Source organism: Rhinatrema bivittatum, chromosome 2, assembly GCF_901001135.1.
Source record: "Rhinatrema bivittatum chromosome 2, aRhiBiv1.1, whole genome shotgun sequence".
Taxonomy (NCBI): domain Eukaryota; kingdom Metazoa; phylum Chordata; class Amphibia; order Gymnophiona; family Rhinatrematidae; genus Rhinatrema; species Rhinatrema bivittatum.
Window position 1 is genome coordinate 427,070,274 of NC_042616.1, and position 17,034 is coordinate 427,087,307.

The 17,034-nt window shown below is 42.0% G+C and overlaps 1 protein-coding gene across 3 annotated transcripts in view; it reads left to right on the top strand.

The window, feature by feature from the left end:
- Nucleotides 1-476: 476 nt before the first annotated feature.
- The window catches only part of CCDC134 (coiled-coil domain containing 134), a 96,544-nt gene continuing 79,986 nt past the window's right edge, over nt 477-17,034 (top strand). For all 3 annotated transcript variants that reach the window (XM_029590268.1, XM_029590270.1, XM_029590269.1), the window contains exons 1-2: nt 477-715; nt 7,489-7,608. In XM_029590268.1, coding sequence (XP_029446128.1) covers nt 7,506-7,608 — 103 coding nt within the window. In that variant the 5' untranslated portion in view covers nt 477-715; nt 7,489-7,505. The remainder of the gene's footprint in view (nt 716-7,488; nt 7,609-17,034) is intronic.

The following is a 17,034-nucleotide window of genomic DNA, read 5'->3' on the forward strand; positions in this document are numbered from 1 at the left end:
AGATGTCTTCCAAATGTTTAGAAATATAATGATAGGAGATCCAGGGGAAAGGGTTAGAAGAAGATAGACAAGAGAAAAGCAGAGAAGAGAAAAATCAGTACAATTGGGGGAAATCTGTTCATAAAACTAAAAAAATGGTATATTTCATTTAGGTGTTAGAATACATGACTATTTAAATTTTTTTAAATCGTACAAATGAAGTGAGGTACGGCTCTGTTCTTTAGTGGCATTTGCATGTAGCGTCTGCAACTTAAATACACCAAATGCTATTTTTGCAAGTTTTTTTTTTTTTGTAAATTTGTACCTTGGCCTCCCTTAAGTCAGCATCATAAACTTGGAGCCTTTAAGTATAGAACCTCGCTTTTGGTACAGTTTTAATCATGCACTCCCCTCTCCCTTGCTACGAGAACAATTGGCGTAAATGATTAAACAAGGGGGGAAAAGTAGTATTTCATTTATACAGAAATATCACTTTATTTCTGGAATAAACAACTAAACAGCCTCAGCCCTTAGCATCTGAACTACAAAACAGAGCATGCTGGGAGTCTCTGGGACGACGTGATGACGCAAGGGAAGGGCTGCTGGGTGATCTTTGCGGTGCACTGACTTACAGACATCTACCAGAAAGCGAGCAGCATGACAACCCTGGGAGCGTGGCGTGTGTTGCAGTGCTAGAGAGCTGATTTTCCTATCCTTCATTGAGTTCTACGTGCAGGTAAAAGAACAAAACTTGTACTGGTTACATGTATGTCTTAACGGTCCTATCGTTCTGAAATAGGTACCTGTCAGAGTGAAAGCAGTTGCGGGCTGGATTGCTGCTGTCTGGCCGGCGTATTAGTAGTAGTTTGCTTGTGAGTGAAATGCAAAGCTTGCAGCGGTGATGGTCAGCTTTTAAATAAGGATGAAATATTTTATTGCACAGTAAGAAAATCCAAACGCAGTTAGTTAGATGCACTGGCAGGCTCAGAGGCTGAAATGAGAAGAAAAGTGTACAGCCTTTGCAAAAGACTGCAACGTGGTAACTAAAGCGAGGACTCCCAATGAGAAGAATGAGTGAGACTTTGTAGAATGTATGAGGTCAGGTCATTGACTTAAACAATGAAGTGAGATTTAATTGATTTGTGTGTGAGGTCAGTATTGATTTTTTTTTTCTATTTTCGTTTTCTGTTTGCATATGTATTTTTATACTTTGGTTTTTGTTTTTTGCTAAATAAAAGTCCAGAAGTCCTCCTTTTCATGGGTCAAAATGACATTTTAATCTGGAAGCCAATACTGAAGCGTTTTTTCTGTAACTTGCTGATCTACCCTGTTGATACCCCTTGGGGAGAAGTTTCAAAACTGGCTTCTTGATAGGTCTAGCAGGGGCTTAAGAGTATTACCCCAGAAGGATCAAAAAATTCCTGATGTGCACTAACCTCTAAGTTTCCAAGGAGTGTAACTGTTGATTGTTTTATTGAGAACAGCCCCATCCGTGTAATTGTTCTCTCTTCCATCAGGTGGAAATAGAGCAAAACACATGGAAAAGGCTCCTTTCTCTTGGATGAATATATTCACTTCCTCTCTCAAGTTTTTGCTCTGACTCCAGTGGGGTAGTGGAGGAGTTGTCAATGGAAACAATCCACCCCTTAAAGTTAGCAGCCATATTGATAAAAATACAGCTGTAACAGCAGACTGGGCATTTTTTTTCTTTCCTTCCCCACCGAGCTGGTCCAGATATGGCCTGGCTTCCACAGCAACACAGCAGCGGTCTTAAAGGGAGGCACATCTTCAAAGAACCAGTACCAACCAAAGCCAGTGCCAGGAGTACCCATAGTTGTGGTCAGCTGAACCCCTTATAAGCACGCTGTGCTATGGTCCCTGAACAGCAGTAACAGCAGCAGTAGAGTGACTATCATGGTACCAGAAGACAGGAACAGCACCACAGCAGAGAGACCGTCGTAGTAGTGGCAGGCCCCTGCCCTAGAGAGCCAAAGCAGTTTGACTACCCTGGAAGTGGATTACACTTAGGAAAAGCAGCATTGGCTACCACCACAGTAGTGACTGGCGTCTGCTGCTGAAAAGAATAGTGAGGTCAAAACCACAGCCATAGCCGCAGGCTTCCACAGTCCGTATCATTCATAGTAGAGCATGCAAGTTGAATCAGTTCTTTGACTTTTAATGTGACACAAGTTGTTGAGAAAACTAGTAATGACTTAACGGGACAAATGTTGAAAAGATCTTTCTTTATTTGATATTCAGCAGTCTATTAAGACTAAATTTAAGAAAGCAGATTCTAAAGAGAGAAACCTGGCAATTTTTGAGGTAAAAAGTTTAAGGAAGATCTAGAACTAGAGAGGGAAAACTCGGAAGCATAAAAGGAAAACTAAGCATTTTCAAAAATCAGATTCTGGTTTAAAGATCCATCCTTTCCAAAGTATTACAATGAGATCAATGAGTTGTGATTTTCAGAATATGAGAAGGTAGAGTATGGGTTGTGGGAGGAGCCAGATATTCCCCACCCCCCCTGCACACCAGGTAGTTCAGGGATGAGCAGATTGAGCCCCTCCCCCCCCCCCCATCCCATGTTTTCTTTTGCCCAGCAGTGTCATCCTGTTCCTTTGGGATTCCAGCTCATTTGTTGCACTACAAGACCATGAGCCTTCATTCATAACTACCTGTGGATTTTTTTCTATTTCTTTAAGCCCTATCTAGCCCAGCCATTGAAGCAATAGTTCTTGGCCAGGAGCTACAGGCCGTGGCTTTCTAAATCCAGCCAGTAGGTGTCACCATTGAGCAATGGCTGAGATTTTTCTTCCCTTTTCCCCTCCCCTTCCCCCTCCCCCATTGAAGGGGCTGGGCGTGCTGCCAACAAGGGGAGGTAGGGCTCAGTATGAGGTAGGGAATTGCAGCACCAGTCCTCATTTGATTAGATTCCTGAGAACAGTGGGTAAGATTAGGTAATTCTGGAAAGATCCATCCTAAAGAGGGATCTTTGAATGCCCTGATAAAGTCTTTCTTTAAGCCCTTCCAAGACCTATCACTTAAGTTTTTGTCTTTTTAGGGTTTTTTAATTTACATTTTTATTTTTTTACATTTTGATAGTTGTTTTGTCAGCCAGAAGAGTATGTGGATTTCAGGCACTGTCCTGTAGGGTGCCCTACTCGATGTTTCATCAGGCTAAGGTAATTCTGAGAACACTTTGTTCCAAAAGAGGCATTGTCATTTCATATGAATCAGGAGAGAGTTCTACTCTCTGTCTGGACCTTTTGTCACATTTGCAAACCACATTGCACACTGTAGATATTAAGGAGCTTCTTCATGAAAAAGCGATAATGCACCTTGTTACTAGGCCTTATTGCGGTTAATGGGGGGCTTGTTGACTAACAATGTGGGTTAATGTGCTTTAATGCCATTTTAGTAAATATACCCCTTACAAAGCTCTGCAGTTTTGGCAGGTTAGAAGAAACCCATTTCAAAAATCAGAGTGGGCATCCAGTTTCCAAGTCGAAGCTGTCAAAGGAAACCAGTGAAGGAGGCCTGTCCAGCAGCAGGTCTCGCCGCTCCAGGCTCTCTAAGGACCCATTCTGTAAGGGAGGGCAGAGAGTCCACTTTTTCACTGTATGTATTATATATAAAAAGAGAGGGAAAAAGGATATCCAATTCTACCAATATTTCTTACACAGCAAGCGACAATATCATAGGCACCTGCTCCAATAGTTCTAATCATCTGTCTCTCGCCACGCAATGGGCCGCAGGCAGTTTTCAGCCTTTAGAGCAATTCTCGTATAATCATTTGTCGTCACTTGCTTCAAATCACTTTATAAACTACTATCTATTTTATGAAAGTGCTAAAAATCATTTTCTTTTACTTTAACGCATCTTTTGTTGCAAAATTTCCAACAAAAATTCTAACTATTAAAATAGGAATACTTAGCCCGAATGTAGATCGCTTAGGCAACCGAACTGGATTTTTCAATATTACTCCCAACATGACTCATGTTTCAACTGAAAAACAGTCTTCTTCAGGGGAATTCTCTTATTTAATGTAGGCAAAATATTCTTAAATCCTAAAAAAAAAAAAGATATTAATAAAATTCAGCACACAGCATACACTGAGGATTAATTTGCAAAATAATTTTCATCCATACAACTTTCTAAACACACCCCGTTTCCACTCACCTCTATCATAGCAATCTCCAAACCACCCACGGATCATTTGTCTACTAGCTCCAACCTTCATTCTACAATGAATTCAAAAACTCAAAGAACGCAGTCCAGCAAACTCACCCGGACGACATTCACCGTCTCTTAAAAAGATTTAAACATGGCGTCTCAGCTGTCAACCCATACTCATCAATCCAGGTTTAAATTCCGTTCACAAAATTACGTCACCGGAAATAACGGAATCACTCCTTCTCTATAAACTACATAATCCATCATCCAACGCGATTATAGAACTCACAATTATCATTAGTACTCCTTATTAAGTTGACCAAGGTTCTGATTAGAAAACTATAATCGCGTTGGATGATGGGTTATGTAGTTTATAGAGAAGGAGTGATTCCGTTATTTCCGGTGACATAATTTTGTGAACGGAATTTAAACCTGGATTGATGAGTATGGGTTGACAGCTGAGACGCCGAGGCGCCATGTTTAAATCTTTTTAAGAGACGGTGAATGTCGTCCGGGTGAGTTTGCTGGACTGCGTTCTTTGAGTTTTTGAATTCATTGTAGAATGAAGGTTGGAGCTAGTAGACAAATGATCCGTGGGTGGTTTGGAGATTGCTATGATAGAGGTGAGTGGAAACGGGGTGTGTTTAGAAAGTTGTATGGATGAAAATTATTTTGCAAATTAATCCTCACTGTGTGCTGAATTTTATTAATATCTTTTTTTTTTTTTTTTTAGGATTTGAGAATATTTTGCCTACATTAAATAAGAGAATTCCCCTGAAGAAGACTGTTTTTCAGTTGAAACATGAGTCATGTTGGGAGTAACTTTGAAAAATCCAGTTCGGTTGTCTAAGCGATCTACATTCGGGCTAAGTATTCCTATTTTAATAGTTAGTATTTTTGTTGGAAATTTTGCAACAAAAGATGCGTTAAAGTAAAAGAAAATGATTTTTAGCACTTTCATAAAATAGATAGTAGTTTATAAAGTGATTTGAAGCAAGTGACGACAAATGATTATACGAGAATTGCTCTAAAGGCTGAAAACTGCCTGCGGCCCATTGCGTGGCGAGAGACAGCAGATTAGAACTATTGGAGCAGGTGCCTATGATATTGTCGCTTGCTTGGTAAGAAATATTGGTAGAATTGGATTATATCCTTTTTCCCTCTCTTTTTGTGATTGCGAGGTGATTGATACGAGAGGTGTTTGCTTCTGTTTGTGTGATAACGTATTATATATAAAACAGCAACATGGGCTTCTATGCACACATTTACGAGGCATTGTCATTTCAGATGTTCAAGCTTTGTGAGAATCAGCCTTAGGCAGTAGGGTCTTCTCTGCAGTAGTAAATAGAGGTTTTCCTCTCTGATGATGATGCTTCCCGAGTTACTGCTGTGACAGCTTCCATGGTCTGGTTTGGTCTGTTCTCCGTGAAGTGAGGGAGAAAAGAAATTCTTACCTACAAATGAGGTTTCTTAGTCCATCAGAATAGCCCCAATGTGGAAGGGAGAGAGTGAAAAGTTTTGGCGAGTTGTAAAATGTCATATCTTGTTTTCAATGTACATAGGAAGATGCCATACTGGGTCAGACCAAGGGTCCATCAAGCCCAGCATCCTGTTTCCAACAGTGGCCAGCCAGGCCACAAGTACCTGGCAATTACCCAAACATTAGATAGATCACAAGCTACTATTGCTTATTAATTACCATCATAGCAGTAAATGGATTTATCCTCTAGGAACTTATCCAAACCTTTTTTAAACCCAGTTACACTAACTGCTGTAACCACATCCTCTGGCAATGAATTCCAGATCTTAACTATGTACTGAGTGAAAAAGAATTTTCTTTAATTTGTTTTAAATGAGCTTCTTGCTAACTTCATGGAGTGCCTCCCTGGTCCTTCTATAATCTGAGAGAGTAAATAACTGATTTACATTAACTTGTTTAATTATTGTGTAGCAAAGAGAGCTTACTAAAGTTTTTTAGTTTGGAATGTGTTGGAACGGAGGCAGAGGTAGTGAGCACATGCATTATACAGATAGGAGGCCTCTGCCCAAGATTTGCTCTGTCTCAGCCTGATAGAAGGGGAGATAGCCTGTGGACTGAGTAATTCTGCAAAAACTTACTAGCAGGTAAAAAATTCCTTCCTCCTGTGAGGGATCTGTAATGCTATATGTTTATTTATTTATAACTTTTATATACCGACATTCAAATGAATATCACATCGGTTCACATACAACTGGGGAGTCAAAAACTAAAAGAGAGAAAGGAAGAGTAAAAAAGTTACAATTGACAGGGAATCGTAAGGAACTGGATGAGAGAGCGGAATGGTCTAAGGGGCCAAGACAAAGTGTTAGCAGGAAGTATACAGGAACAAAAAAAATTAAGACTTTGTTGCGATAGCAACTATATTACATAATATATTTACACAACTGTACGACAGTCAGTTATGTTTCTTTATTCAAACTTAATCTAGTGCCTATATAAAGATCTAGGTGCTTTTACAATAAAAACATCCATATAGTTCTACTCAATGAAGAGTGAGCCTTTCAGTGTAGAGCAGTGAGAGGAGTGCCTTCTCCTTCCTTGGGTGCAACAGAAGGGCTAGTAAAGCTCTAATTGGCTTTCTAAGGGTGGAAACTGGACCATCTGGTCCATTGTGTTCAGTTGTCAGGCCTCTTTCAGTACCATCTCGGAGGGAGTATGGATGGAGATGCAGAGGAAGCTAAAAATACCAAATCCTTGTGCAAATTCCAGCCAAGCCTTTTGTACTCGGGGGAAATTTATATTTCTTCTTAAATCTTCGGCCTGAGGCTGGCGTCCTTGGTGAGTAGAGTGTATGGGATTAGTGGGGGGAGGGGAGGGAGGAGCTGGCCCACTGTTTCGCACTCTGTATTGGGCGTGCTGATCCTGATTTGTGGCTCTGGCTCTTCCTTTTTGGACAGGTGCTGGAAATGTTATGTAAGAAGCATCCACACTTCCTGAGGGCTGAGCGCCAAGTACTGCTTTTAAAGCTGCAAGTGCTGAGTGATTGAAGAGCATCATCCTGCTTGTTCAGTCACATGAGCTAACTGTGATCTTGTTTATGACCACAAGGGTGCAGTGAGGGAGGCGGGCATCCTGAAAACCCTGACCAGCTGTCCTTCAGCTGCTCCCACATTTATATCTGTCTAGTAGTGTGAAGTAGCGAATAAGAGGAAACCATAGAAAGAGAAATGTCCAGTTAGGATGAGATGAGCACTGATAAGCTGTGAGATTCAATGTTAATTATTTATTTATTTTTAGTAGACTGCAGTTTGGGAGAAGGAATTGCTCTTCAGTCTCTGTATCTCTTTACCCTATAGGCATTCTGCTTCAAGGTATGGAGGCTCTTCAAATCTGCATCTCTCTCCTTATGCTATTCTTCACCTTAGGCAGCCCGTCGGACACTAAGAAACAGAAGCGAGACACCAGCTTTGAAATTTGTATCCTTTTACCCTGTCTGTTGGGTGACCAGAACCCTAGGCTGGGAAGTCCCAAAGTGTGAAAAGTCCCAGGTTTACCATGTGAATTTAATCCTGTGGGATTAGCAGTATTTGCTTCAACTCCAGCCTCACTGGCATGGTAGGAAGTAGCTGAGCTGTCACACCGCTGGGGAATGCCTGTGTGTTCTGTACAGCAAAATGAGGAGTTGCCATTTGGGGGAGACGGGGATGTGATATTTGTGACTTATTGAGATTGTTGTAGGGATGTTTAGCAGTCACTGGAGGTTAGAAATTTAGGACAAGATTACTGTATAACCATAAACCACAGCTACATGTGCTCAGGCAAGTTGTCTTTGAGATACCCAATGGCCAAGCAACAGATTCTGAGGTTTTTGTCACTTTCTAAAGGGGATGCAGCAGCTGTTATACTATTGTTGTGCATTTCCTGATAGGTATTTGGAGCACAGATACCTGCTCTGTTAGTTATTACTAGTGCCCCTTCTTTGATGCTTCTGTTTCTCCCAAACCAAAATATATTTATATGAGCACCTTCTTATTTTTTGGGTGGGATGGGGAAGGGGAGGGGTATACTTGTGACATATGTGCCATGAAACAGCGAAGATTGTAAAAGGTTTGACTCTTCCTATAACAACAACTACAAAAAGGTAAGGATTTTGTTGAGAAGGGTTGAACACTTCTATAACAGATGTAGTAAAAAGTTTGTATCGAACCACCAATTGAACAATCCATACTTTAGCCATATTCTTAGCCAGAATCCCAAGTGTAGAAAGGAATAGCCCCATAAAATTGCAAACATAGATAACAGGCCTTTTCTTCCTGCTAGACCAGTCTGAACTAGTGGGATTTCCATTCCACGGCTGCCAGAGACAGAGGACACTTTTTTTTCCCCCCCCTATGACATCATTGCTGGCTATAAGGGAGGTGTGGTCTTAACCAGTTGCTAGTAGTCTCTGTCTTCGGCAGTTGCAGACACGAGAAGTCTTACTATGAACAAAGAGAGATCTCCCAAAGCCAAGGTTAGGCCTTGACCTGGTTGAGCACCCTGTGCTTCTGAGACAACAGCCCCAAGTGGCTGCTTTTTTTTCCCAGTAGAGCATGCCTCCCATGGGGATCCTTATTGTAGGCATCCTCTGAGTTGATCTCAGTCGCCTAGGGGCCTAGCTGATAACCCTTAGAGGAAGGGTCCCAGGGGTTTGCACCCAGGGAACCAAATGTGTTACTGGCCTGGGAGGAGGGGGGGACCTCAAGTCTCCCTCTCTGTCTTCTTTATCTCTCTCACCCCCCACTCTATTCCCAGCTCCATAAAGTTTGTTTAAAAAAAAAAAGAGGAAGGAGAGCTAGGAGAGAAGTACTGCCAGATGTACAACATAGAAGTACTGCCAGACAGCAGGAATGAAGGCTGAAACAGAGGGCCTCCCTGTTGTCTCTGGTGGTGGTGAGTTATCTGTGGGTTCATCACAGGGGAGGAAAGAGCAAACTGCTGTGCTGTCACAGGCAGTGGTGTGGCTGCTTGAGCATGGCCTCAGGTGCCTCGTTTGTGGCACCAAATGGCTGCCCAGCATTGCAGGCTCCTTTTGCCTGTTGTACCCAGGGCTAGCTTTGTTGGACAGCACTGGTGTCTTTCTCCCCCCCCCCCCCCCTCCCAGGCAGAACCAGCAGGAGGCCCTGCAGTGCAGGCCCTGGAGGGGGCAGAAGCAGTTGCACAGCAGTTCCAAGAAGACGTAAGCCCTACTCTGCCTCATGTGGAAAAAAACCGGCTGTAAGGTCCCTCCCAATGGGGGCAGGGCCACCGGAACAGCACATGGAAGCTGGCCCAGGTGCTCAAGGATTTTGTCCAGATTTCATTTTGATTATGCATCAAGCTTTTTGTCATGCAGAACCAGAGTGCAGAGGGTCCCTCTTTTGCTTCAGGACCAATGCACCCAGAGGTCTGTAGGGAGCTGGGGGTTAAGTGACAGAGAATTGGCCCAAAGGTTTCAGGTTCCCTGTCCTTCTAGCCCACTCCTGAGTCCAGAAAAGATTCTGAGGTGGGAGAAGGGGGGGAATCCATCTCCAAAGAGCAGGAATCCACAGTTTATAAGACTGTTTTGGAAGAAGGACCTGCCAGCCCTCATTGTTGATGTCTTAAACACCCTCAGAATAGCAAGTGTTAAAAAAAAAAAAAAGAAAAAGACAGCCCTTCAGAGGGAGATGCTATTATTTTGGGTATTTGTAAGCCACAGAAGGCCTTCCCTCTTCAGGAACCCTGTAGGAACATGGTATTAACTAAGCAGACTATATATCATCTACTGCTGCGTGACAAAAACGTTCTGCTAAGAATCCCCAGGGTAGGTGCCCTAGTGTCAGCAGTGACTCGTAAGACCACCATTCCAGCGGAGAGCGGGATGGCCCTTAAAGACCCACAGGATGAGAAAATCAAAGCGATTCTGAAATGTCTTTACTACAAACTGCTATGGCAATACAAGCCTCCGAATGCAGAGGCTATGTGGCCAGAGCACTAGTAAGCTGCATCCAGCAGCTCACTGAAAATGCAGAAACGGCCCTGGTCTGGAATCGGGGGGGGGGGGGGGGGTATTTCTGTGGTCACCTTTTATGATTTGGTCAGCGGTAGCCTCGGGGGGGGGGGGGGGGGGTGTAGCAGTTAGGAGACTTCTTTGGCTTTGTAACTGGGTGGCAGACTCTGCATCTAAGACTCGACTCGGCAAACTCTCCTTTAGGGGAGGTCCTTCTCTTTGGGGAGGATTTAAAGACACCAGTTAAAAATTTAAGTTAGTCAAAACCCCAAGGGGGGTCCTGGAAGACCAAGCCTGCCCCAGGGTGCAAGGCAGGAAGTGTCAACAAGCCTGGGACTTTTGTAAGTTTAGGCCAGCTTAAGATTCTCTCTCCCCCCCCCCCCCCCCCCTCCCAGGCAGCCAGGTCCAAAGCTCACCCCTTTTGAGGGGGCTAAAAAAGCTAAATGGGATTCCGTAGTGGCGGCAGCAGCAGCCACCAGATGCCAGCCCCAGTGATGATCAAGGGGGGCCCCTCTGGCATTATTACCAGTTGGGGGCCCATCTTTTACAGTTTCACTAGGAATGGGCCGAAATCACAGACTAATGGGTGCTGGATATTGTACAGAGAGGTTACTGCCTATAACCAGCTATGCCAGTACTGGGTACTTTCATGATTTCCCCCCCCCCCCCCCAATACCTTCCTGTCCAAGAGAGACTATAAACACCATCCTGGCAAGGCTATAGAGCCTACAAGCCATAATCCCCTTGCCACCCGTCGAATGAGGTCAAAGGATTTATTCAATATATTTTATTTATTATTTATTTAACATTTATTGGTCGCCTTCCAGATCAAACCTTCCAAAGTGATTTACAACAGAATTAAAACAATCAAAAGACAATATTTTTTTAGTTCCAAAGGATGGTTCCTTTCGACCCATCCTGGACCTGAAAGGGCTCAACAAATGCCTGCATGTACCTCATTTTCAGATGGAAATGCTCCGGGCTGTCAATTTGGCAGTAAGGAAAGGAGAATTCCTCACCTTCTTAGATTTGGCAGAGGCATATTCCTGTATTCATATCTGGAAGGCCCATCGGAAGCTTCTCCAGTTGTGCATCCTAGGCAGACACTTTCAGGCTCTTCTCTGTGGGCTTGCGACCGTCTCAAGGAGATTCACCAAGGTAACGGTGGTGGTACTAGTGGCCCTATGCAACCAGAGGATAATGGTACACCCTTATTTGGATGATTGGCTCATCAGGGGTACAAGTAAGGGACAAAATACCAAATAATGGTGTACCAATATCACTTGAGATCTAATACATTTGGTATATTATTATTTCACATGATATTGGTACTCCTTTATTTGGTGTTTTGTATTTCATTGGAGGTGTACTCTGTAAACCTTAATGTTTTGAGTTCTGTACAATTAGAGGACTTCAGGTAGCTGGACATAGTTCGTTATGTCGAGGGGTAAAGCACATTCATCCACCATTTAGACCCCTTGTTCCTCAGTGGGATCTTAACTCAGTGTTGGAAGCCCTGGTGGGTCCTCCCTTCAAACTGATAAGACAGTCGTTCCTGAAGGATCTCTTTGCAAAGATGGCCTTTCAAGTAGAAATCCATATTTGGTGTTTTTAACAGACACAGTCACCTTCCAGCCATTCCCTTCATTTCTACCCAAGGTGATTTTTCCCTTTCACTGAATTCGGTCTATCTCTGTCCCAGCTGTCAGAGATGGCGAGGATTGGAAGGGTGGCATAAGGCACATACTCATAAGCTGCCACTGGAAAACTGATAGGTTGTTTGTCCTTTTGGAGGGCCTCCAGAAAGGGGAAGCAGTCTCTTTAGCAACTTGATCCAGATGGATTAAGGAAGCAGTCTCCTCTGCTTATATACTCAATGGTTCTCAAGTGCCTGCAGTGGGCAGGGAACATTCATCATGGGCAGAAGCATCCTCTGTCCTCCTGGATGGAATTTGCAGGGTGGCCACTTGGTCATCCTTCCATTCTTTTACAAGGCTTTACAGACCAGACATGACAGTGAAGGCAGAATTTGTCCTTTGGGTCAGGGATCCTCAAGGCAGCACTGTCTTCCTGCCAGATCTAGGTACTGCTCAGATACCCCCAATAGTTTTAGATTGGTCTAGTAGGATGAAAAAGAATGTAAAATGTAACCTTGCTGGTTAATTTCCTTTCCTTGAATCCTGGTAAGCCAGTCCAGAACCCACCTGGAACACAGAATCTGCCAGGAAGTGTCTGGCCCTCGAGGTGGGCTATTATTTTTCTTCCTTTTTCTTTCTTTTCTCTTCTCCTATTCCACATAGGAGAAGGGGATGGGGTTTCAAGCTCCTTCCATAGTACAAAAAAAAAATGGAAGGCAGATGTGCAGAGGGGAATTGGGGAAGGATACCCTTTTTAGTTTCTTGGTCACTTTTCTTAAAATTGGTGGTTGTCTCATTGCTCTGACAAAAGACTACTGGCAACTGCTTATAGCTGGCGATGATGTTAAAGTTAAAAAAAAAAAAAAAAAAAGTGTCTCTCTCCTCTCTGGCAGCTGTGGAATGGGAAATTTCACTAGTTCGGACTGGTCTAGCAGGACTAAAGGAAAGGGAAACAAACAAGTAAGACTAAATTTTTTTCAGTACTGGTCGCCAGTCATTGCTAACAACTCTTATGATTACCAAAATAGCAAAAGCAGCATACAAATTCTGCAGGAGTGGGAAAACAATCTTATCACACCCAGGGCCTTAGAACCCATAGTAAAAATCCATTGGGTATCTCTTTCAAACAGCAATTTAAAGGCCATACTGCATGGCCCAGATCTTGCTTTTCTTTTCAAGGGGGAGCAGATTATACACACATCTCTCTCATCTCTCTTCTCTGATTTTAAAAGAAAGGGCTAAACAAGATGCAGATATCATCCACATTGATAAAAATAGTTGTTTTTTTTTTAAAGTATTGCATATATTCCCTGCTCACTGGACTACATTTTCCAAAGCTTAATTAAGTGCTTAGCTTTCATAGCAAACCCTTCTAAACATGAACGCAGGTGCCTAAAACAGTGGTTTCCAACCCTCTCCTGGAGGCACATCTAACTAGTCGGGTTTTCAGGATATCCACAATGAATATGCATGAGAGAGATTTTCTTACATTGGAGACCCAGCATATACAACTCTTTCTCATGCATATTCATTATAGCAATCCTGAAAAGCTGACTGGTTAGGTGTGCCTCCTGGAGAGGATTGGGAAACAGTCTGTGGAATCATCATAAGGTGGTTTCTGTTCACCCAAGTTTGGGTGTGTGGCTGAGTAGTCATCGGAGGCGATTTGGTTGCAGACATGTACATTTCAAAATGTTTGATCTATAAATGTAATTCCATTTATGCATCTGATATGGCAGCATAGATTTTAGTGTGTAAATATGTGTTTTGACTGAGAAAGCCTTATTGCTTTTTAACAATTTCTAGTATCAATTTACACTGACGTACATAAAAACCTTGGTATTTGCCTGTGTAGGTGTTCAAAGATGTTTTTGAGTTCCTCACATGTTTTATTAATTCCCACGCAGTCTCTGCTCTTACTGTTTGGATATTATAAATATTTTGCATTTTCTTCCTTATATTCTTTTAGTAATAATCATATGCATTGATTCAGATCATCAGTTTTTCTTTGCCCTTTCTATATCTTTCACATTTTTTTAATGTTTTCTGTAATATTAGGATTAGTATGAAATAAAACCATTGTTTGAGCACTATAATTTACTGTATTTTATAAGGTAATATGAATTGCTGGTAGTGAACGTGTGTATAGTTTTTACTTATTAATTTCATAGTTGAATAAGTCTGTTTTTGTTACATTCCTAACTATGTTTCTGTATGGCTCCAAAAATTAGATGGCTGTTTGGAAGTTCATCTTTATAGACACTCAAGTTCATTCCACTGGACACCTAATACAGCACTGCAAATGCACATTTCATTTCCATTTTATTCACCTGAATGACATAATTTCAGCATCAAAATTAGATGCCCAGTGGCCTTGAAAAATGCACTTTAAATTGTATGTGTCTAACATGCTGCGCTTCACTTTTGAAATCAGGCATTCAACTCTTTGAAAATGTGGCCCAGTACTGTGATTTTCCTCAAGGGGGAAAGTGCCTCTCTGGCTCGGGTCACTGCTTTGTTGCATTGTTTTGCAGCCTTGAGATGCTCAGCTATAACTCCAAAATGTTGCTCATCTTTGCTGCACATCGGGATTTCCTCCCACAGTGGATTTCTGCACACCAGACGTGCGAGGCTACAGCCGTTTGCATAGAGTCTTAGCTGCCAAGCTTTTGGATGCAGATCAAGCTTCCTTAGATCACTCTTTATTTTGTCTGTTTCCTCAGGGGGTATCCGCTCAATTGTAAATCTTAGTCCCATCTGCAGAAGGACCTTACCTACCAACTCCTCTGCAATATCATTTACACAAATATTGAACATGATTGGGCCTAGGTCTCTTCTCTGAAGCACCCTCTCTCTCTTGGACTGAGCTCTATTTACTGCTGCTTTCTACCTCAGCCAGCCACCTTGGAACCCCCACCTGACCCGGGCTGCTCAGTTTGAGTTTCCCAGGCAGAAAACTCTCAAAAGATTTCATGAAATCCAAGTATAAGTGCATCAAAAGCTTGCCCCTGGTCTAATTCTTTGGACACCCGATCAAAGAAATTGATCAGATTTGTTTGAACTGATCTCCCTCCTTTGAATATCTAGCAGGCCTTAGTAAAGAATCAGGAGGGAGAAGACAGGTTAGTGTCTGCAGGGCCAAATGGCTGGATCAAATGAGGTTGTTATGTTTTGTTTTTTTTGTTTTTGGTTTTGTTAACTTTTTTTTTTTTAAATAAATGTGATTTATTTTTGTGACACTATCCTTTTTCCGAGCACTCCTTTTTCTTTTAAAAGCAAAAGGAGAAACTGCATAGGGAGTGATGAACGAAATAATAAACATCCCTCAAATTAGGACACATTTAGGAGGCAGCTGCCTTATGTTGCTGTTGCAAAGGGTAGTGTTTCCAAACTGATGTACTAAGGGAAGTATTGTGATTTGGTTTTTTTTGGGTATGTTGTGCATGTGAAAAAAAGTTGAGCGACTTTATCTGCTCTTTTTAATTAGTGACAAGAACCAAACAGCATTCCTGTTATTCGCTCTGCGTACCTGTGAAGCAGAAGGGGTGACATCACAAGATGTTAGGTCAGACAGTGTTATCAAGAAGGGTCACGATGGCCATGGTTTGTTTGCTAACCCTGTGAGCAAATATTGGCAGGAAAAAGACATTTGTGCCTCCCACATCCACTTGCAGTGATGAAACATCATTTAAACCTGAGAGCAAGAAAGTTTAAAAAAAAAAAAAAAAAGTCAGGGTGCTTTCTGCTTCTCTGTAGTGGAATTCACCAAGAACCTTCCATGGCGCAGGAATAACTTACTGAACTGAGGAATTACCACAGTTTTAAAAAAATACAGCTTGTTGAAATGCCATTGGACAAGCTTGGCCTAATTTAATACAATTTATTTCCATAGGCACAGAACGGGATAAGTCCTTTATAAAATAAAGCCCATTGTGATTGACAGAGGTCGCTGAATATTTAGTTACCTTTAATCTCTTGTTTTCCTGTTGGCATATTTACTCCAGTTTTTGTAGCCTGTAATACATATGGATGGTAATTGTGTAACATCACAGGTAAATTTTTTTTGTGGCAGCTTACACTGATTTTTTTTTTTTTTTTTCAAAGTGAATTTTATGCACAGAAACTCCCCCGCACAAAGTTTCAACTGCTTGCTGCAAAGCAGAATTTGGTGCATATGAATTTCTGTGCGTGCTTTTTAAAAATGACAAGTATGGGCGTTTCTCCAAACTCCACCTCAACTCTGCCCCCTCCCTCGCTGTGAACGCCTTTTTTTTTTTTTTATGTGCATAAAAGCATGTGTGAAATTGGGTTTTGCACACATTTCTGTGCACAAACGCCGGGAAATCTTACAACAGGCCAATGATGCTCATAAACCTCTGTCATGTGCGCACAGTGCCTTTGAAAATTCACCCCCAAGAGGGTAGGTAAGAAGACCTTTTCTGAAGTTGATGGAGCAAAGAGGTGAGCACTGCATCAGTAACATTTCCAGCCTGCATCAAAGTGGGCTGAGATTTCTCATGAACAGGAAGGGTTTTTAAGGAAAGGTCTTGGCAATTATGCATTCATTGAAGTACATGTGGGACCAGAAAAGGTTGGGAAATATTGAGAGAAGGAAATACAGTAGATTTCCTTATAAAAATGCAGAGGAGCAGCATTGGCATGTTGTCCACATAGATTAATACTAACTTAAAAAGCTTGTTTTCTTGTGCGCTTGAAATTCTGCCAGTGAGCATGAAAATCTGTTGCCGACTCAGTAATATAATTGTGTGGGTTGTGAAAGGTAATAACTACATTACTGTGCCATAAAACTAAAAATATTTTCCATCATTAGAACTTTATGTAACACTTTAATAGAATTTCGGCTAATATCAAAAGAGCAATTTTGTTCACTGTGATTGGTCATTATCAGCACAGCATTGATAACATGCATCTTCTTAAGCTATTTCATTCTCTAGAGACCATGAATGTGTGCCCTTTAAGTCCCCTCAGCCTTTTTAGGTAGGCAGCTCCTTTTGTAGCTATAAAGATGAATGCACGACAGCAGCCTCTGTTGCAATAAGTGTGACAGAAAATGGGCATGGTTATATCCAAATATTTGTTTTTCCCTGTGAGCTCTCTTGTCTTGCTGGATCCATAGTAGACTTCTTTTTTTGAAAGCCTTTGTGCAGCTTGTGTTTCTAGTGACTGCAATCCATCCAGAATTCAGTTGCATGACTTATCTTTCACCAAAGTCACTACTCCTATATAACCCCCTC